This window comes from Glycine soja, chromosome 19, assembly GCF_004193775.1.
Source record: "Glycine soja cultivar W05 chromosome 19, ASM419377v2, whole genome shotgun sequence".
NCBI classification, from domain to species: domain Eukaryota; kingdom Viridiplantae; phylum Streptophyta; class Magnoliopsida; order Fabales; family Fabaceae; genus Glycine; species Glycine soja.
In genome coordinates this window covers 41,100,045-41,122,945 of record NC_041020.1, presented here as the reverse complement: position 1 = coordinate 41,122,945, position 22,901 = coordinate 41,100,045, and the positions used below count along the sequence as shown (strand labels likewise).

General features: G+C 33.4%; 2 protein-coding genes and 1 pseudogene across 6 annotated transcripts; all 3 read left to right on the top strand.

Annotated features, from left to right (window-relative positions):
* The first annotated feature begins 4,119 nt into the window (after positions 1-4,119).
* LOC114400602 (coiled-coil domain-containing protein 115-like) lies at positions 4,120-10,699 on the top strand. 5 transcript variants are annotated; one of them, XM_028363126.1, is made up of 8 exons: positions 4,120-4,399; positions 6,353-6,627; positions 8,567-8,684; positions 8,877-8,987; positions 9,209-9,255; positions 9,385-9,472; positions 9,599-9,710; positions 10,165-10,699. In XM_028363126.1, the coding sequence occupies exons 2-7, from the start codon at positions 6,439-6,441 to the stop codon at positions 9,688-9,690; spliced, it is 645 nt and encodes a 214-aa protein (XP_028218927.1). In that variant the 5' UTR covers positions 4,120-4,399; positions 6,353-6,438; the 3' UTR covers positions 9,691-9,710; positions 10,165-10,699. The 5 variants fall into 5 exon arrangements, with proteins under 5 accessions (XP_028218927.1, XP_028218928.1, XP_028218926.1 ...); XM_028363127.1 differs by having other exon boundaries at positions 4,121-4,399; positions 6,370-6,627; positions 10,386-10,699; XM_028363125.1 differs by having other exon boundaries at positions 4,125-4,399; positions 6,370-6,627.
* Positions 10,700-12,539: 1,840 nt separating this feature from the next.
* On the top strand, positions 12,540-13,380 carry LOC114400801 (histone H2AX-like). Its single transcript, XM_028363435.1, has 2 exons — positions 12,540-12,826; positions 12,906-13,380. The coding sequence occupies exons 1-2, from the start codon at positions 12,617-12,619 to the stop codon at positions 13,128-13,130; spliced, it is 435 nt and encodes a 144-aa protein (XP_028219236.1). The 5' UTR covers positions 12,540-12,616; the 3' UTR covers positions 13,131-13,380.
* Positions 13,381-13,526: 146 nt separating this feature from the next.
* On the top strand, positions 13,527-16,388 carry LOC114400800 (annotated as a pseudogene).
* Positions 16,389-22,901: the final 6,513 nt, after the last annotated feature.

Sequence of the window (22,901 nt, the reverse complement as noted above, 5' to 3'; positions counted from 1 at the left end):
TTAATAAGTGAAATTTTTAATTCTTAAAATTTATATTTTATTTTTCAATTTCATTTTCTAAAGAATTTTAATGACAGATACATTTTTTGAGAATTAAAATATAAACGATAAGAATTAAAAAATTTGCTTATTAACTATAGAAACAACAAATGATAAGTATGGAAATTATAAAGATTAAATGAATAATTAAGTATAACTTTTTTAAGCATTTATCGTATCTTATTCATTTAATCAAGTATTTTTGTAAAGAATTTTCATGTGTTACTCAAGCATCTATTTTTCAGATATTTTGAATAGCATGTTTTGAGTATAATAAAATTTTCTTTTCACTTAACTTAAAATTTTTTATTTTCTTCTCATTTTGTTACTCGTTTTTTAAAACTTATGCGTTAGTTGTACTTATTAATTATTATGTCTTATGTTGAACACAGTTTATATATTTATTTTTGCTTATAAGAAAATATTAATTATATATATATATATATATATATATATATATATATATTTTATAAATACTATGCATATAAAATTTTAAACATTTTTCAAGTTTTGATTTTTTTTTATATTGACCCCTTATCTAAAGTTCGTGGTTCCGCCCGCCCCTGCTCTCACCCTAATTTTTTAAACCCTTCACTAGTAGTAAGCTGGCGTAGCGTCCTTCTATGCATTAACATATTCATTATTCAGTAAGATCAACCTAATTAAATGGGGTTTAATTAATTTATATGAGATTCTAAATTTAAATCTCATCGTCAATACTTAATTAATGCACATAAATAATAATCGTCAATACTTTTATTTACAACACATATATAGTCAGTGGTAATTTAATAATGTCAAAATTTGATTGTACAAAGCGTTGTCTTTAGTTAGGGATCACTTTAAGTCCACTAGGGTTACTTTTTCTTCGTCAAGACGAAGGATGCTGTTACATGCAATGAATGCATGGTTTTCGGCGAATTAATTCCCTCCTGGAATCTTTTATTATTAATGGAGATTGATAACTAATATTCTTAAGTACTTGTTAAAATTCTAAAAGATATTTTATAAGAAAATGTTATTTATTTATTATTTAGCGTAAATTTATATATACTTTTGTAAATATTTTTAAGACGACGCTCGTTAACAATATTCTTAATTATAAAACAAAGACCCACCGAACTTGGTGCAATGCATTTGTGTCAATATTCGCCTATTAATTTCAAAGATTCTTCCTTGACCAAAAGTAAAATTAATCTTCTTTACCCAGAAAAGTTTGGGGAATGAACCCAGAAAAGTTTGGGGAATGAATCGATGTTATTCATTTAAAGAATACACCACGTGTCTAATAAAAGTTTGTAGATGATGTAGCAATAGAGAAACATCACTAAATTTTGAACCAATTTTTTTTTTTATTGATGCTGTTTAATAATACTAATTGGGTAAATATTCATTTAAAAAGTAGTTTTACTGTTAAGATTTAAGGCAGATTTTGGTCTTTGCAGTTTTCAGTCATCTTTTTTTTTTATTATCTTCACAGTTTTAATTATAATTTTTTTGTCCTTAAAAACTAATATTTTAACTAGTTAGAAGGAGTGTTTGAAAAAACTTCGAGTTGTCCGATAAGCATATTTTTGTTCGGGAAAACAACTTCGACTTCCACATGTTCTCGAATGAGCTGGACCTATTGACGATGGCATCAAGGCTGTTGCTTTGTGTACTAGACATATTGCTTCTACACTCAACAATATTATGATATTTCAAAAATATCCTTGTGTATTCTTTCTTTTAGTTTCTTCTTTCACCTTGTTGACTCATCCATTGATTCATTTTGTTGGTTTCGTCGCGTTCATTCATTCTCGTGAGAAGAGAGGTCCATTGTGTTCGCTTTGGTTGAAGTGAAAGTCTTACGAAGGTACTTTAGTAAGTGGTGATTGTAGTGGTGATGGTTGTGATTGTTAAAGGCGGAGTTGCAACTTGCCTTTGATAATATTTTATTCATATAAAACTTACGGATTATGAATTCATAAGTTATATAATATTTACGAATTGATAATCCTTAAGTTTTATATAACTTACAGATTAACAATCCGTAAGTAACATATGAATTAACAATCTGTAAGTAACATACAGATTAACAATTCGTATAACTCATATAGATTGACAATTCGTATATGTTACACGAATTTTCCAATCCACAAAAAAATATCAAACAAATAGAGGGGTAGGGAGCAAGACCACTTATGGTGGAGATGACGACGAAGTTGTCACTAACGGTGTGACAACGACAAAGGGACTGGCGGTCTGGATTCACGGGGCGATGGCAAAGCTCTAAAACCTCAACAAAGATGATGAATAGTAGCAGCAATGTGATAAAGAGGGAGGCCAAGGGAGAATGTTTTTTAAATTTTTTATTAAAAGGACATTTTTGCCATTTTAATAAAATTGTTGGGTGCACTAGTAATTCTTCTGGGTGCACAAAGAAAAACCCTGGCATCATGGGTTTGTTTGTGACAATCCAAGTAATAATGGCCTTGAACAGAGAATGGATTTGGACTTCAAAATAGCCTAAGAAAAACCACAAGCCGTAAAAAAAGGGGATTGCTATTACCACTACCATTTTGCTAATTACACTAGCCACATAGGTGTATTTTACCCATATTTCAAGATTGCCCCATGAAAAATTGAACAATAAAATCATATTTTTGTTGTACAAGTAACAATAAAAATTGTATTTCTATTGTTTATTTTTTCATCCCTCAATTACACAACAGAAACACGATTTTGTTGTGTAATTTTTCATTATTGTTAGATAACACAATGAAATCAAGATTATGTTGTGTTATTTGGAGGTGGAATCAAATAACACAACAGAATCAATATTTTGTTTTGTAATTTTACTTTTGCCTTTACTATATAACGAAATCATGATTTCATTGTATTTATAAGACAACAAAAGTACGACTCCTTTGTGTTATTCATCTAATAACACAAATGAAATTGTACTTTCATTATGTTATTTTTTTTAAAAAAAAAACACAATAAAAATATGATTCTATTGTAATTCTCTACCTATAACACAATTGAATCGTGATTTTATTATGTATAAAAGAATAGCAAACAATGGAGAGGGAAAGGGAAGGAGTGAGAAAAATGTGTAGACGGACATTTTTGTCTATTTTTACTACTTTTCAAAAAGTGACAATGAGAATAGCAAAAGTGATGGTGGAAATATCAACTCCTTACAAAAAATCAATATGACCTCTTTTTTGCACATCCCCTCGCCTTTTTTTTTTTGGATTTTGTTAAATAGCTAAAATAACTTCTTTTATTTTAAGGATTTATTATTTTTTTAATCTAAACTTTTTCAAATTTTTATGTTTAGTTAAATTTAATTGCTAAAAAGTCTTTGAACTTTTTCTTCATAACTATTTTAGGTCCATGAGATCAACCTATTTTTAATGTCTCATTTGTTTAGAATAGTGATATTAGATTAATTGATGAGAAATTAAAAACAATTTATAAGAAATATTTTTTAAGATCCTAGATGACACGCCCTCCTAATTGAGGTGAAATGAAAAATAAAATTCTCCAAAACATGCCTTAAATCGTTTTGAGATGAAGCAAGAAGGTCGTCTGAAAACTAAAAAGTGAAGTCAAATTCTTAAGAAAAATATATCATAGTGCTCACCCAAAAGGTTGCATCCATAATCTGTTATAAAATATGTTAAATCTCATAGCAAACGGTTAAATCTATTCTATTCTATTCTACCTTCACGATTCAATTTTAGACAATGTAGATAATTGATCTCTATATCTTGCAATCAAATAAATGATAAAAAATAAATTGAGTTTAACTCAATTAGTTGAGTAAAGTGTGTCAATTATTATAAATTTTGTAACATTATTTTTTGTTCTTATAAATAAAAAAATTTGAAACAACAAAAATATATTATTATGATCAAAATAGGCTAACCCATTACTAAGTAGTGAAAGATTTGGTTACAAGTTGAGTTTGAACGAAAGCCATTGAGAGCATTGAGTATAACCAAATAAGCTAACAAGAATCTTCTCCACCACAGCATATGACCAATTGGATATCTTGTCTTTTTTGTTGGCAAGGTATCATTTTTTTGAAAGTGTTTGGACCTTGTGGTCTTGTACATGAAAATTATTAATTATTAATGGTTTATTTTTACAATGTTTTAATGTGGTGGCAAAATTTCACTGGCTGTGTCTAACCAAGTCTTTCTCTCCTTTCTTCTCCTTCTCGCACTGCCATTTGAAACCCCTGACCCGAATCGTTTCCTTTCTCCTCATCCTCTGCCTCAGTCTCCCAGGATCCAATATAAATGGAAATGGAAGCTTCAAAATTTATGGCTACAACGAACTGAAGCCTCTATCAGACTTAGCTTGCCCGGTAACTCTTTTTTATATGTATGCTCGGGGGTTAAAATTAAAATAGTGTTTTGATACTTGTTTTGTTTTCCACGTTGTTATTTATATTGATGAGGGAACTGATCTTGGTGAAAAGGTGCGAGATATATGCCATGGTTAGTTCTGTGAAATTAAGTTGCTCACAACGTGTTTGATGAAATGTCTACCTTCCTTTACTGCTTTAGTCTGAACTCTTATTCTAATTAAACTTTCACCAATGCTTCTGCTCTTAATAATTGATCAAAAAGAAAAATGGGATGATAAGTTTATTTATTTAGCAATAATTGGATGCAAGCATGACCTGGAACTTAAGCTATCTTTTTATTGCGACTAGCCACTATATAAGTTGCAGGCTAATTTAAAACCAGACCCTGATCATTGAACAAAGCCACGTTGTTTGAAAATGAAAAACTTGTGCAGTCCGAACATTGTGAATATAGCAATAAACCGAAATCCCAGTGCATTAAAAACCTGAGTATTCAGAAGAGCAAAAAGATAAAATCCCTTTTTTTTAATCCCAGGAGTCAATGAAGATCATGTGAACGCATGACAAAGAATACCAATCTTAAGTTTCAGGAATTAGTAAAACGCTAATAAGAGAACCCTGAACCAAAAAATTTTCTTTGAAACACAGACATACCCTTTAAAGATCAGATACATTTTAAAACGATGCAACAAGTGACTGATTATATGCAACTCAAGAATTATAGTCTATTATGTCTACAATCATAGTACTCTTGTATTAGCTATATATATTCGTATTAGATATATCTAAGGACAAACAGACCCTGATCATGCTAGAGAGGAAGAAAGGAAAGAAATGATTTGAAATCACAGCAGATGATATTGTACAGAGTTCACGAGATCATTTTCATGATCATGCTATATTCGTATTTGCTTTTGTTTCCTATTTATAGCAGCATCAAGTTCTCTCTTGAATGCATTAGTACTTAGTAGTCCCTCTTCTCAGAAAACTTATGTGTCCTAATTGAGTTTGCTTTTCACTATTTTTTTTTTCTCTTTTCGGTGATACCTTTATTAATTTCCTCATCATTTTGTACTATATATCCTAGATGCTTCAACCTGTGGTATGTCATATTCTCCTGTTTTTACCTCCAAAGCTTTTTCCCCTTGCTTCTTCCTAAAATTACAATCAATATACTGTCTTGTTCTTACTCAAGAGAAAACCCTTTGATTCCAAAGTTTGTCTTCAAAGCTCAAGTTTAGAGTTAACCTTTTTCCTTGATTCCTCAATTAGAACTATATCATCCTTGGATAACTTGCATTTAGGAATTAGGGATGATTTTTTAAATGTCCTGGGTGAGGAGCACATTCAAGACTAAATTACATAAGGACTCAGGATCAATCCCTGATGTGAACCCATTCTTATAGTAAAGTTCTTACGAATTTAGAAGATCAGATGTAAACCTAGCGGAGTTTGCTGGTGCAGAATAAAGGATTAAGAAACACTCTACATGATTATGATAAGCAACAGATAGTGTACACGAGGAAACATGGTAAGGGAAGTGTAGGGGATCATCCCACTAGAGGAGTAACTAACTTAGTGGGGAAGGTGTGATGGGACAGGTGGCAGAGAGAGAAAGGAGGGCTGTAACGTTATATGCTGAGGGAATAATCAGTAGTGGGGCATGTATGGATTCAGTTAGAAACTGCATGGGAGTTTTCTAAGCAGCTCGAAATGCTTATCCTGTTTTCTGCATTTTTCATTTCCATTGTTCATCCATTGTAATTCACAAGTTAGATCCCATTTGAACTCTAACTTGATTTACATCAATAATATCTCCCATTTTCATCTTAAAATTGTTATTTTACTGTTTTATTACTTCTGGATATCAGATTGAGACCTATCAGATTAGAAAGGACAATATAATTAACTTATAATAGAAAACAGATAATTGTGAATTTATAAGTTCAGTTGTGATATTTGTGAAGGGTTAGTGGAAGAATTTGGGGTGAAGTAAAGTGAAAAATTGCCTTACGTTAGAAACGTGATCAAGTTCCATGGAAGAAGAGCATCAATGTTCTGGAAGTGGTGAAGAACCACAGACACAGGAACCAGATGGAGAAGATCAACAGCTGCAGCATCAATGCCAAGTACCTCGAGCTGAAGAGAAATTTGTATTGCAATTTATGGATTCGATGGATAACTACCTATCCCTCTTTGATGCAGTGTCCTCCACACTTCGACAGGTAAATGCAAAACCCTTTTGATACAAGAAATTGGTAGCATCTTTCGAAATGTATAAATTTCTGGTTTACCATGTAACTTCAAATTTACTTTTCTTATCTGTCCATTCTGATACTGAAAATGTTGCATAATAGAAGGTTGAGTATAATACTGGTTGGATTACTTTGTGCAACTATTTCAATAATTCAATTTCATCATCAAAGTTGTGAGGTTGTGTGATAGATGAAGAAAATGGTAAGTTAGGAAATATCCTTGGAAGAGCTAAGAGCCTTAATAACTGTTAGTTAATTAGTTAGTTAAGAAACTATAAACAGTCTATTAGAGGGGAATTAGAGGGAATGGGGGATTAGGAAGTGGAGGGTGGTGAGACCTCGAAACTCATCTGTATTCTGTCTTGGGTGTTGGAGGCATCACAATAATAATACACACATTCTCTGTTTCTGGTCCAGTTCTATCAATTGGTATTAGAGCTCCGATCTAGGAGCGTGGGAACAGTTAATGGTGATGAAGGCGAACGCGAGAATGGAGACATGCATGGAAGCTATGGAGAAGGCGATAGAGGAGAATCGCGATGTGATGGAGGCGTGACTGAGTTCAATAGAAGGGATGATACAGCAATTAGCGGCGGCATGGGAGAAAAAACCTCCTGAATCAAATGTTCACGCAGACGATTTGATAGGAGGAAATAAGGGGAACGATGCGCAGGGCAGCAATCGGTGGAGAACTCTTGAAATGCCAATATTCGAGGGAGAAGATCCGATGGGCTGGTTAACGAAGATAGAAAGGTATTTTCGGTTGCAAGTTGTAAGAGAAGAGGATAAGCTTGAAGCAATGATGGTTGCCCTGGGTGGAGAAGCTCTAGGGTGGTTCCAATGGTGGGAATCTTGGAACCCAAACCATTCTTGGGAAGGGTTCAATATCACAATCTCCCAAAGGTTTCAAGCATTGCTGGTGCTGGAATAGGAAGAAATAGTGCAAGAATTCATAGGCCAATTTGAGAAGCACGTTGGAATGGTGAAGGGGTTGGAGGAACCGTTTCTGGTGGAGGTGTTTCTCAAGGGGCTGAAAGAAGAGATCAGCACTGAGGTCAGGCTCCACGAACCAAAAAACTTGATGGAATCTATGGTCAAGGCTCGTAGGGTGGAAGATAAGAATTGAGTCTTGAGGAAGTTACCCGTGAGTAATAGTAAGGGGTATAATTTTCAGAAACCCAGTTATTCGAGTCAGAGATTTGTAAGGGATTGACAACCAACAAATAGTAAGGTAGCTGATCCTACTAATGCTGCTAAAACAGAATCCAGTGGATAATAAGGTAGAAGAACTTTCCATAATTTGTCACCCGCGGAAGTAAATGAGAAGATGAGGAAAGGAGAATGTTTCACCTATGAAGAGAAGTATAATCCTGCTCATGTGTGTAAGAATAAACAATTCAAATTGATGCTTATGGAAGAAGAGGAGGAAGGAGACCCCACCCTTGCCGATGAAAGGCAGACTGTTTTTCCTCAACTTGACCTTGAGGACAAGGTCCATCTTGAAGGGGGGGGGGGGGGGGGTTATTGTTAGATGAGGAAAAGGGTAAGTTAGGAAATATCCTTTTTAGAGCTAAGAGCCTTAGTAACTGTCAGTTAGTTGGAACAACTAGGATAACTAATTGTTAGTTAGTTAAGAAACTATTAATAGTCTATTAGAGGGGAATTAGAGGGAATGAGGGATTAGGAAGTGGAGGGTGGTGAGACCTCAAAACTCATGTATTTTGTCTTGGGTGTTGGAGGCACCACCATAATAATACACACATTCTTTGTTTTTGGTCCAATTCTATCAGTGAAACCTTGATACGACTAGTAACTCTGTAGTTGACCCTGCAATTTGGCAACTAAAAACCTTGATATGACCTTGATATGTCTTCTGTCTTTTTGGTAACCGTTTTTAATTTATTAACAGGGATGGTTTGACTTAGCAAGTGCTCGACATTCCATGGGTGCTTCTCGCATTAATAGTTCTTTATTGGACCTGAAATTTCATTCAGCTGCTACAACATTGAAGATAACCAACTATGATGGTAAAATTTGAGCTTTATACTAAAGGACATGGTTGCAATTTGCATATGCTCGATTCTATTTGTGTCCTGTTCTCAGCCCCGGTGTGCTAGCATGCTTTCACTTTCATTTTTATTAAGCCTTTCTGTAACATGTTCTTTGTATCAATTTAGATAAACCTCTTTTAAAATATGAACTATTGCATTTCACAATAGGTACACAGCCATGCTTCATGTTGCGTAAATGGGTATCCTCTGAACATGAAAGTTCTCAGTTAGAAGATGAGAATGTGCAGTCACAAGATGGTAGTAGTGTCAAATCTTCTGGTATGGTTTTCTTATCCCTATGCATAAGCATAATACAATTTTTTTTCATTAGATGTTAGCATACTGTAATTTGAACTGGATATTAGGGTAAATCCCAAAATTAAACATGCACATTAGAGCAAACTTTGATTTCATTTGTTACTTGATTCTTCTGCTATATGCTTTAAGTAGCATGTTTGTTGTTTCTCATTTTGTTATATGTTTGGTTGTACGAACTGCTGAGGTGACCATGGCTAAAAACTCATCAGGACTTGTAGAAAATGCTGAAGTAAGTATTCTACTAATGTTATCGCTTCCTCTCATTAACAAATATTAACCATTACAAGTAGAATTGGATTGGATCTCTGATATATGGTGAATATATTATATTTATAAATCTTGTTAGTGCTTTTTATAGGTTCAAAATGAGCGATCCAAGTCCTTGTCAATTTTTGGAGTTTTAATTTCCCCAAAGCTTCGAGCCTCCCAGCTGTCATTTGAGAAAGGTGGATAACAGAACTCAAGATCTTAATTACCTTTGCTTCCTTTGTGCATGTGGTTTTAGTCATCTTTTATATTTTATATTTGACATCCAAGATATATCACATTCTATCTATTGAAATTGTTTGCAGCACTAGAGACACTCATAGAAATAGCCAATATGCAATCGTCATTGTTATATTCTTTTCACCAACTTCGAAGGGTGGAAGATACCAAAGAATAAAAAAGTACCAGCTCTTTCAGGTATAGTTATATAACCTTATTTGCTTGCTCTCTCTTTTACTCCTATTTTTTGGCTGCACAAGAATAGAATGGTTGGTTTTGGGGGTTCATTTCTTTCAATTGCATATCAAGACTATGGTATTTTATTTGTATAGATATGTCAGATATTGTTTACGTGACATATATCATAAACAAAGATGAAACAACAAATGTGACACATGAAACATGCATGGGTGAAACTTTAATTCCCTGTGCTGTGGTATAAGTTGTTTTAATTTTAATTTTTATTCCCGTTTTATTTGACATTGAGACCACTTTGTTTAAAATTAAACAAAATTAGTGTTTTCTATATAAACTAGGTGTGCCAAAATATAACACAGATGTCTATATTTTAAATATAATTTTTTTTTATACCTCAATATCAAAATGTATTATCCACTAAATGTTAATATCTTTTGTTTCAAACACCATGCAGGTGTTTGTGTCAAATAATAAATTACTGCGGTTGACAGGCTGACAATATCACAAGGGGTTACATTATTTTCCTAAATAAAATTCTCTTATCTTTCCCTCCACCTAAAGAGGAGAGAGACAAGAAAATTACTAGCAAAGTCTTTGGAATATGTTATTGATTTTATGAGGAACTAATGAAGATGAGTTTTTTTTTCCCCACTTGGTGATTAATTGCTTATACAGGCTGCTGGAAATCCATCGCATGTGGACAATCTGATTGCAGTTTTGAGGATTCAGTATTCAATGATTTTGGTGTTCTATTTATTGATGCATCAGCAGACTGTGAACATCTTCCTCATTACGCTTATTTCTTTTTATATTGGTTACAAATACATGAACATTGATTATAGTAAGGGGGAAGGGTTTTACCCAACGCGTGCTAACAGATTTGCGCATGCTGAAGGGGCGTAACCTTTCTCTGCTACATATGTGGCCCGAAGTCAATACAAAGGATTTGGGCTTCATTTTGGTTGAATGAATTAATTTACTGATGAAAATATTCTCACTCGGAAAAGAACCCCCCTATTGGAGTGTTTAGGACTATAACGAGTCTAGTTTTCATATACAGGGGCGTTTGGCATTTGGCCGTAGAGAAGTTTTTTTACATCGGAAAATTATGATTCTTAGGAATAATTAGAATACTTTGATTAATCATCGTATGTTTCCTTAAAATTAAAGGGGATTTTTGGTTTGAGTGAACATTTTCTATTTTTATTTTCAAAAGTATTTTTTCATTTTTTCAAAAAATAGATTTAAAAAATATGTTTCGTTTATTTTTTTTTTGTTTTCATTTTTCAAAAGTTGTTTTCTACACTAACCTAAATTAGTTACAATATTTAAATAATTTTATATATAGAAAAACATTTGGAAAAGAAAATTGAGCAAAACTTGTTTCAAAATGATATTTTAAAGTTATTCATTATTTTATTTAGTTATGATGTTTTATATGGTTGAAATATTATTATGACTTACTATCATATTAAATGTTTAATTATAATATTATTTAGAATATATTAACTATGTTAAAAATTAGCTAGTATATTGAGAGTGTGTCGTGAGGATAATTAGATAATATATTATAAATTAAGAGTAACAATAAAAGATCCTCAAATAACTTGCGTAGTTATTTTAAACTAAAAATAAATAAAAATATGAAAATAAAAATTAGCTTGAATGTGATTGGATGGCACCATGATATACATTGCGTGTGTGCTCCTTACAAAAGATAAACAAAATTGGTTCTGCATCATTCAAAAAGGAAAAAAAAAATGAGTTTTTTCAATTCATTTGTTCTACAAAAAGGAGCTTGGAAAATATAAAACAGAATTTAAGCAAATTGCTCAGGTGAAGGGCTTAGAGGATTTCTTACATATATATAGCTGAGATGCAAAACATGTTGAAGTCTGCAAATGATGTTGAGGATCGAGTTGGTTGCAAACGACAATAGTAGACAAATTCAATATTCAAAGGGTAAGGGGAATGAACCACTGTTGATTATAATAGTAGTTGAATGAGATCACAAAGTAGAATCATATGCACTTTATAACTCGATGAAGATGTTAATGCAGAGGGAGATGCGGATGAGTACCCAATCTATGGTGGCAGAAGAAAAATGTGGGCTGGGAAAAACAATTTCATTGCATCTTGTAAAACATCCTATAAATTGCAACTTTTCCAATGAAAAATAGGTAAAAAGAAGAAGCGTAAAAGAATCTATAAAGTGCACGAGATTTTTTCTCTTTGCCAACATTGTTGCTTCTGTATCCTCTCTCTCAAATTTTGTTTCTTTCTTCTTTTTCTCAAGCTCCAAAAAGCAATTGTTGCCTCTGTTATCAAGAATTGGGTAACGCTGAAAAAACCATTTTTTTTAGAGTTAAGAATGATTACTCAATCTTGAAATACAATTAAAAAGTCTAAAACACATGAAGAAGGAGAATAAGAAGAAGAAACGATTAAGATATGTAAAAAAGTGTATATGAAAAACACGAAGTCACAAAATAACAATTCAAATGTTTCTTTACATAGTTTTTGGCTTTTCGTAACGTCAACAATTTATACAATAATCGCCCTTGACATAAAACAACACCATGATAATTCCAATTTCCAAAAGTACCAATTATAATATGTATTTTATTTTATTATATGAAAAAGAAACCAGTCACGAAACGACAGTGGCGCAGGAGCGAGCAATATCCGAAAATAATTGGTTTCCCGCTCGATGCGAAACTCAAAACTCAAAAAAGCTCAAACTGTGAGGCGTTGCCACGCTGGCGATCCGCTACAACTCCCATCACCCAATCATAGCCATTGCTCGCGCTCTATATAAACGAAAACCAACCTCACAACAATTCCACACCGCAAACTCTCTCTGTAAAGTGCAAAGCCTCTATTTTTTCTTGTGAATTTGAAGGACGATGAGTTCCACAGAGGTCGCAGCCACAACGAAGAAGGGTGGAAGAGGGAAACCCAAGACCACAAAGTCCGTTTCCCGTTCCTCCAAAGCCGGCCTTCAGTTCCCCGTCGGCCGCGTCGCTCGCTACCTCAAGGCCGGTCGCTATGCCCAGCGCGTTGGTTCCGGTTCCCCTGTTTACCTATCTGCGGTTCTCGAATACCTTGCCGCTGAGGTTCGTTGCATTTAATAATAATTTGTCGTCTTTTCTTTTGTTGTTTTCAGACTTTTATGTTATTGTTTTGGGTGTTTAGGTTTTGGAGCTTGCCGGCAACGCTGCGAGGGACAACAAGAAGACGAGGATCGTTCCTAGGCACATTCAACTTGCGGTGAGGAACGATGAGGAGTTGAGCAAGCTGATGGGGTCTGTGACCATTGCCAATGGTGGTGTTCTGCCTAACATTCACCAGAATTTGTTGCCCAAGAAGGCCGCTGGCAAGGGAAAGCCCGAGATTGGATCTGCCAGTCAGGAGTTTTAGATTCTTAGGGTTTCATCTTGTTAGTATTTAGAGTGCAAAATTGAAAGAAAATGGAACTAGTTTTGGTATGTAGTTGGCCGCGTAGTACAGTGAGACTAGGATTGACATTGAATGATGTATAGTCATTTTATATGTGAGAATAACTAGTTGTTTTGGTTTATGATTTGGTTTCCTGCATAGTTTTCGTTCTATTTGAATTTTGCTTGTATTTAGCGCCTTTTTCTATTATTATTTTGGTCAAATTAGTCTTGATTTTAGTGTTTCCTTTTTAGTTGACTCCACCTTGATTGTTTTTCTGGTATTGAAAGTGGTGAATGCAGGGGCTGACAATTTGGTGGTTGTTGTGGTATGGGATGGAGAGAACTCAGAGCAGTGATATCAATGGTAGTTGATGGTATCAGACAGAGGGCGAGATGCAAGGTGTTAATTTTTAATGGTAGAGGCAACGGAGGGTTGGGGGCTTTGGCTTTAACTATGGTGGTGGTGATTTGGTGTTGATTGTGATTACAGTACTTGTTTGAAAGATAATTAAATTTTTAAGATGTAATTAGGAATTTGAATACTTTTAAAAAACTTAAAAAGTATCATGGCATCGATGGTTTCAGTTTTAAAATATATTTTAACTAAAAAAATGTAAAATACTTTGTACCAGGGTTATTGTTGTGATCATTGTGATGCAGCCAGCACTTTTGTCTCCCTAATATCGAAATACCTCTTACTACAGAAGACTATGAGAGTTTTTCTCTTAGATTATAAGCAAGGTACATGTTAGAAGTTAACTGGTGCCAACTAAAATTATTAGCTATATTACTTCTTGATTTGAAATTTTATCTATTTTCTGTGGAGACAAATCCAATAAATCTTTGTTGTTGGGGCATGTATAATATGCTATCATAGAGTGTGTTTATTTTGATGTCACAGTTTAAATAATTACGAGCAAATTTTAAGCAATTACACTATCATATCGCATGTTATTTTTATGTCTAACTTGACAATATATTGCCCCCAAATAAGTTTCAGACTCCTTCCTTTTCAGAAAGACATTGTTTTACCAATTATTCAGCTCAAAATCCAAGCATTTTCGAATATCATTGCTGGCGTCATATGAAAAAAACGTTTCTCGTTCTCCATTCTCTACGTTCAACTCTAAAACCCCAACCACGACGTCATCTTCAATACCATAAACCTCTATCCTCTGCGTCAGTTTCCACAAACCAAACCAAATGGAACTCGAAAACCAACGTGGTAATCACACACCCAACCCTAGTGGTCATGGAAACATGTTCCTCCATGCACTAACTGAGGCAAATTCAAGCACGCATGACCGTCATCGGCCTCATCAACGACACCTTCCCCCTCAGCAGAGCCTCGCGTTCTGCGCCCTCGCCGACGCCGGCGACATCCGCTACGCCCACCGTCTCATCCGCCGTATCCCCGAACCCAACACCTTCATGTGGAACTCAATGATCCGGGGCTACAACAAAGCGCGAATTCCCTCCACCGCGTTCTCCTTCTTCCTCCACATGTTTCGAGGACGCGTTCCCTTGGACGCAAGAACCTTCGTTTTCGCGCTCAAGGCCTGTGAGCTATTCTCCGAGGCTTCCCAGGGGGAATCCGTGCATTCCATTGCTCGGAAAACGGGGTTTGATTTCGAGGTTCTCGCGCGAAATGGGTTGGTGCACTTTTATGCTGACCGTGGTTAGTTGAATCACGCTCGCCTGATGTTCGATGAAATGTCTGTTAAGGATGTTGTTACTTGGACCACGATGATTGATGGGTATGCGTGTTGTAACTGTTCAGATGCGGCTACGGAGATGTTTAATTTGATGTTGGATGGTGATGTTGAGCCCAATGAGGTCACGTTGATTGCGGTGCTTTCGGCTTGATCTCAGAAGGGTGACCTGGGTATGGGGAAATACATTCATGAGATTATGGAGAAGAAGAATGTGAGGTGGGGTTTGAGTTTACACAATGCCTTGTTGGACATGTATGTGAAGTGTGGTAGTTTGATTGCTGCTAGGGATCTTTTTGACAGAATGGAAAGTAGGGATGTTTTCTCGTGGACTAGCATGGTTAATGGGTATGCTAAGTGCAGTGACTTGGAGTCTGCAAGGAGGTTTTTCGATCAAACTCCTTGGAAAAATGTGGTCTGCTGGAGTGCGATGATTGCGGGGTATTCTCAGAATGGTAAACCTGAGGAATCGTTAAAATTGTTTCACGAAATGCTTTGGGATGGTTTTGTTCCGGTTGAGCACACCTTAGTGAGTTTGCTCTCTGCTTGTGGTCAGCTGAGTTGCTTGAGTTTGGGTTGTTGGATCCATCAATATTTTGTTGATGGAAAAAGAATGCTACTTAGTGCTACTTTGGCAAATGCCATTATAGACATGTATGCCAAATGTGGAAACATAGATAAAGCTGCAGAAGTCTTCAGTACAATGTCGGAGAGAAACTTGGTTTCTTGGAATTCTTTGATTGCAGGGTACGCTGCCAATGGTCGAGCATAGCAAGCTGTTGAAGTTTTTGATCAGATGAGGTGTGTTGGATTCAAGCCGGATGATATTAGGGTTGTCAGTTTGTTGACAGCTTGCAGTCATGGTGGTTTGGTTTCTGAAGGTCAAGAATACTTTGATGCCATGGAAAGAAACTATGGGATAAAACCCAAAAAGGAACATTATGCTTGCATGATTGATCTACTAGGTAGAACTGGGCTCGTGGTCGAAGCTTACAAGTTAATAACAAACATGCCAATGCTACCTTGTGAGGCAGCTTGGGGTGCCCTTCTAAGTGCTTGTAGAATGCATGGTAATGTTGAGGTGGCCTGATTGTCTGCTCTTAATCTTCTGTGCTTGGATCCAGAAGACAGTGGCATTTATGTGCTGCTGGCAAATATTTGTGCTAAGGAGAGAAAATGGGGAGATGTAAGGAGGGTGCGAAGTTTGATGAGAGACAAGGGTGTGAAGAAGACTCCTGGTCATAGCTTAATAGAGATAGATGGGGAATTTAAAGAGTTTCTGGTGGCAGATGAATCACACGCCCGATCTGAGGAGATCTACGAAGTACTGGATGAAATATTTTTGCTGTCAAAATCGGAAGACTGTGACTGTGAGTTGTAGCCTTCAATGGGAACCCCTATCTGTCTCCATGACATTCCATTAAAACCTGAAATTGAAAACCTGTAATGGATCTGATGGCAAAGTGGACGGTGAATGGTGCAGTCTCCTGCTATGTCAGATAATTGCTTGAACTACAAAAGAATTGTATTTGTATGGCAAATTTCCCCATCTGGGGTACTTTTAAAAAGTATTTCTCCAGATGAGGTTCTTTTGGTTTTATTTCCGGCATGGGGTAGTTTTGTACGTGAATAGTGTGCCATGCAGGACCCAAACCGCCATTGCCAATGGCGAGTTTGGTGTCACTGAGCAAGTTGCAAATGACACTGGCGATACGTGCCTAAACCGCCATTAGAGCTGGCGATATGCACAAGCCATAGGGAACCGCCAGTCAAACTGGCGAGTTCCAATAGCTGAGGGCAGCAGGCCTAGTTCCTGCCATTCCTGCCATGGCAGTGCAGCAGAAGGAAATCGCCATTGGTGCAGGCGATTTGGAGAGAGGAAATCGCCATTGGTGCAGGCGATTTGCAGGTGCTGGGATTCAAATTTTTTTTTATAAAACGCGAGCTTCGTATGCATGCTTTCTTCTTCTTCGTATGCATGCTTTCTTCTTCTTCTTCTGCTTATCTTCCTCATTAGTTATCTTCTTCTGCTTATCTTCCTCACACGAGATATTGAGCTTCCATTGCATTGTTTCTTCTTCTGTTGGTATTAGGTGTTTTTGTAAGTATTATGTTAACTGAAAATTTTAAAATTTTTTGTGTTATATATATTAAGTTAAGTTTAATTTATATTTCAGTTTTAATTGAGAAATTTTATATCTATTGTAGGTGAAGTTTTGAATCTTAGTTCCGCTGTCCTAACACTACACTGTGTATTCTCCATACGTGCTTTGGATTGCTATTCTTAATACGCGCTTCCGGTAAGTTAATTTTTTTTTAATGTTGTTTGCCCTATATTTTTCTGTTATATATACATGTGTTAAAATAATTTCAGTTCACATATTAATATTGTTTAGGTTAGGTTTATGTTAGGTTAGTTTTAGTTCATTTATAAATATAATTTTAAGAATATTAGTTAGGTTAGTTTTAGTTGATTTATAAATATAATTTTGATAATATTAGTTTGGTTAGTTTTAGTTGATTTATAAATATAATTTTAAGAATATTAGTTAGGTTAGTTTTAGTTGATTTATAAATATAATTTTGATAACATTAGTTTGGTTAGTTTTAGTTGATTTATAAATATAATTTTAAGAATATTAGTTAGGTTAGTTTTAGTTGATTTATAAATATAATTTTGATAATATTAGTTAGGTTAGTTTTAGTTAATTTGATAATATAATTTATTTATAATTTTGTAAATTAATTATAGATATGGTAAGTTAGGTTAGGTTAGTTTTATTAATTGTTAGGTTAGGTTAGTTTTATTAATTGTTTTAGATATGCTAAGTTTGTTGATGTATGGTAAAACTTTTAAATTTTAAGTAGTATGTTTAAATATGATTTAGTTGGTGTATTATTATTTGTACGTTAGTGATTTATTAATATAATTTTGTTAAGATTTTTAAAATTTGTATGTTATTATTTGTGATAAAATTATTTGTACGTTAATTTTAGTTAGAATGTGAATATTATTTAGTTTATTGAATTATAGTTTTCATTGAAATATATGATACTTTATTAATTTTATATATATGTTCTTTAAATTTTTTATTCCATGAAATCTTTTTGATTTAATACCATTTTTTTATGTATAATATTTGTTATTTAATTTAAATTTTAATAATTGTAAAAAAAATATGGTCATTTAATTAAATTTATTTATGTACGTATTTTAATATTTAAATTTGTTATGTATAGAGTATTTTAGTTAGTAAATAAAGTTTTTTTTGTGTAAAATTTATGTACGTGTAACAATTTATAATTTTATTATGTATTTTAATATGGTAATTTATTTAAATTTTTGTAGCTATTTAATTTTTAATTTTGTTATTTGTAGATTATTTTAGGTAGTATTTTAAGTTTATTTGTGTACAATTTATGTACGTGTTTAAATTTTTAATTTTGTTATGTATTTTAATTTGGTCATTTATTTAAATTTTTGTAGCTATTTAATTTTTAATTTTGTTATTTCTAGATTATTTTAGATAGTATTTTAAGTTTATTTGTGTACAATTTATGTACGTGTTTAAATTTTTAATTTTCTTATGTATTTTAATTTGGTCATTTATTTAAATTTTTGTAGTTATTTAATTTGTAATTTTGTTATTTGTAGACTATTTTAGGTAGTATTTTAACTTTATTTGTGTTCAATTTATTTATGTGTTTAAGTTTTTAATTTTGTTATGTATTTAAATTTGGTAATTTATTTAAATTTGTGTAGGTATGTAATTTTTAATATTTTTATTTGTAGACTATTTTAGGTAGTATTTTATGTTTTTTTGTGTTAAATTTTTGTATGTGTAACAAATCTATGTATTTTAATTTGGTCATGTATTTTAATTTGTGTAGCTATTAAATTTGTAATTTTGTTATTTGTATAGTATTTTAGAACATTTATTTAAATTTGTGTAGCTATTAAATTTGTTAATTTTTTTAATGTAAAATTTTTGTTGTCAATTTTTTGTATTATATTGAACTTTACAGCATCAATGGCATCTTCGTCATCATCTTCATCTAGTATACACATTAAGTCTGGTCCAATAGAAGGAGACGTCTTATGGCTGCAACCTAAACATGTTTCCGAACATGTTTGGAATGGGGAAGCAGACAGAAAACTACATATCAGGCGAGCTGTACCCATCTATCAAGGACAAGAAGAAATACCAGAGGAAATTATTCCTCTGCTTCGCCAATCAGGATTCTATTGGATAATGAAAATGGGGTACCTGAAAATTAATTCTTCATTAATTACAGCCTTGATTGAAAGATGGAGGCCCGAGACACACACGTTTCACTTGAGATGCGGAGAGGCTACGATTACTCTTCAAGATGTGTCAGTCTTGTTAGGTCTTCATACTGAGGGGGCACCATTAATTGGTCAGACTAATCTTGATTGGGCTGAATTGTGTGAAGAATTATTGGGAGTCAGACCACAGGAAGGTGAACTTCAAGGCAGTGTGGTCAAATTAAGTTGGCTGGCTCACCATTTTTCAGAAATAAATATCCATGACGGGAACGTAGAACAATTACAAAGGTTTACCCGTGCATGGATCCTCAGATTCATAGGAGGAGTTCTATTTGTTGACAAAAGCAGCAGTAAAGTTTCCCTAAGGTACCTCCAATTTTTACGGGACTTTGAACAGTGCAGCACGTATGCATGGAGACCTGCCGTGCTTGCTTATTTATACAGAGAGATGTGCAGCGCCACCGATTACAAAATAAAATCAATCGGAGGTATGTGCATCCTAATCCAAATGTGGGCATGGGAACGCTGCACGACTTTGGCTCCAAAGAGAACTCCTCCTATAATGGAAAACAAACCACTCGGACACAGGTTAGTTTTTTTTTTTTAAAATTTCATTTGAAAATAATCTATAATGTAATGCGTCGGCACTAATTATTTCATAATTTTTTTGTAGGTGGCTGCGACGTGGAAACCAACATATTGGCAATGATGATCTAATAGTTTTCCGTCGCAAATTGGATATCATGAAACGACATGAGGTAACAAGATCATCATGTATTTGTTAAATAATAAATAAAATGGCATGGTTTAAGATAAATTAACAATTGTGTTATTATATGCAGTTTCTGTGGGAGCCTTACACAGCAACTGTTATGTCGATGTTACCTCTCATTTGTTTGGTTGGCAGTATGGCGTGGTGCGCACTGGAAACTAAGAAATAAAAAAATTACTTGAAAGCTTAAATTCACTTTTAATTAAAAATTACTTAAAAAAAATTATCATACAAATTATTTTACAGGAAACTAACAAATAAAAAAAATTACTTACAAAAAATAACTTGAAAGCTGAAATCTAGTTTTAATTAAAAATTACTTAAAAAAATTATAATACAAATACAAATTATTTTACTGGAAACTAAGAAATAAAAAAAAATTACTTACAAAAAATTTCTTAAAGCTGAAATCTAGTTTTAATTAAAAATAACTACAAGAAAATTATGATACAAATTATTTTACTGCAAACTAATAAATAATAAAATTACTTAAAAAAAATTACTTTAAAGCAAAAATCTACTTCTAATTAAAGATTACTTAAAAAAATTATCATATAAATTATTTTACGGGAAACTACAAAATAAACTATAAATCTAATTTAATTATAAAATTAATAAAAACTATACATTCAAACTGCTATAAATAATTACTTACATAAAATTATAACACAAATTATTAATTTCGAAAAAGGAACGTATTATTTTGACTTCCAGAAAAGTAACGTATTATCAATTACATTTTTTTTTAATATATATAAGAACATGTTATTTTTAACAAACTATCAACACCAACCTAATCTAATTAAAAATATACTAAAAATTTCATATTTACAAAATTTTTTCATGACTCAAAAATTTTCTTTAAATAAATATCATGACATATTTCTTTTATTTGATACACATAAAAAAGGATATAAAATATAAAACTAATTTAATTAAAAAATTATTAACAACTATAAATTCAAACTAGTCTAAAAAATTTAGGAACCTCATTCACAAATTTAACCCTCAAGAACCAAATTTCAAACCAATTAAAAATATGATGACAAATTTTTTCTATTTTTTACACACAAACAATCATATAAAATATAAAACTAATTTAATTAAAAATTTCATAAAAACTATACATTGAAACTGCTACAAAAAATTACTTTAAAAACATAATAATACAAATTATTTTACAGAACATTACGAAATAAAAATATAAAACTAATTTAATTAAAGAATTACTAAAAACTATACCTTCTAAAACTCAAAACTCAAAGCCTGCACTGACAGAAATTTAAGCACTGAGAAAACTCAAAAACTATACCCTAAACACTTAAAAAACTCAAAACTCCGTTGTGCATTCAGAAAACTCAAAGCCTTTCTTCGTCTAAGCTATTTCTGCTACTCCTTATGCATTCAAAAAACACACAGCTGAAACGTATATATAGGCATAAAATCGCCACTGGTGATGGCTATTTTGTGCCCTAAATCGCCAATGGGAGTTGCAACTTCCAGGCAACTAGCCAATGGCAGTTGCAACTCCCCTTTAAAGCTCCCGTCACCTCCTGCAACCCTGCAACCTAGCAACTAGCTGCCGTCAGACAATGGAACTCGCCAGTTTGACTGGCGGTTCCCTATGGATTGTACAAATCGCCACCTGTAATGGCGGTTTAGGCACGTATCGCCACTGCCATTTGCAACTTGCTCAGTGACACCAAACTCGCCATTGACAATGGCGGTTTGGGTCCTGCATGGCACACTATTCACGTACGAAACTACCCCATGCCGGAAATAAAACCAAAAGAACCCCATCTGGGGAAATACTTTTTAAAAGTACCCCAGATGGGGAAATTTGCCTATTTGTATCGTTATATGAATGGTGGTTGGCTAGTTACTGCAGATAATGTTCTGCAAATATTCCTGTTCTCATCTCTGGTAACCTTCGGCAGGTTATTTGGCTTAAACGTCATAATACAGGCATAGAGCTATTAGCTTCTTTGACACATTCTACTAGATATGGATTGTTACAATGGGGTTATATCGGTTAAGACAATTAAGTGCAGACTGTGCAGTTAGTGCATCTTTTTGGCACCTGGATTCTCAGACTAGAAACCCTCTTTCTTGTGAGTGACTTTTGTAGGAGAATTTGAGAAAGGATTTTCTCGTGGTTGTAGCCATCATTCTTGCTAGGAAGAGTTTACTTGGCTACTGGTTCTAAGTGTCGTATTCGTTAAACTGGTATGTAATATATCTTTGATCTTAGAAGATATTCCTACAATCTTTAATAAACTAGTTCTTTCATTCTCAACGAAAATTTTCCTTGCTGCAATTTGTTTTCAGGCTTAAATCATTCATATTACAGAAGTTGACCAAATATTGAGTCCAATCCTTGCTGCAATTCGTTCCAACACCCTCAACGGGACCATACCTTTGTTGCTCACCTCTCCTCTACTCTGAAAGCACACTCACACACTTTGCTCTAGTAGTAGGACAACTCATATTCTGTTATTCTTCTAAATAAAGTGAGTTATCGTAAGAACTTGTGCTTTGCAGATCTCGATGGGCGCCAATATGATGTTGGAGTAGTGATATATTGATATTCATCCCCCCCCATTTTGAGATGGGACAAAGGAGACAGATAGAAGAAAAAATTTAGAGTGATAATTTGGGTTCAATCTTCATCGCTAATAGTGCTGAAGGCTTTACTTTTTATTCTCAGGCAGTAAATCAATCATCATATAATGTTAAAAAATACAAGAAAAAAAAACTTTCAATTAATTTAATCATATTTAATGAAACTATCTCAAAATATCTCAGTTTGTTGAGGCTTTATTTTCGATGCTTTTTTTATATTGAGTTTTAATGAATAATAGTTTAAAAATTGTTCTTTTTAAAAAAATAAGATTGATGCAATTAATTAACTTTTTTTAATTAGTGATAATTTCTTTTTATATATTTAAGATTTGAGGAAGTATTCCAATAATATGCACA

Bases quoted from the DNA above. Each gene is read 5' to 3' on its own strand.
- LOC114400602 (XM_028363126.1), top strand. From the start codon at position 6,439: ATGGAAGAAGAGCATCAATGTTCTGGAAGTGGTGAAGAACCACAGACA. The intron at 9,256-9,384 runs GTAAGTATTCTA...TGCTTTTTATAG, and splicing joins GACTTGTAGAAAATGCTGAA to GTTCAAAATGAGCGATCCAA. The intron at 9,473-9,598 runs GTGGATAACAGA...AATTGTTTGCAG, and splicing joins CCAGCTGTCATTTGAGAAAG to CACTAGAGACACTCATAGAA.
- LOC114400801 (XM_028363435.1), top strand. From the start codon at position 12,617: ATGAGTTCCACAGAGGTCGCAGCCACAACGAAGAAGGGTGGAAGAGGG. The intron at 12,827-12,905 runs GTTCGTTGCATT...TTGGGTGTTTAG, and splicing joins TCGAATACCTTGCCGCTGAG to GTTTTGGAGCTTGCCGGCAA.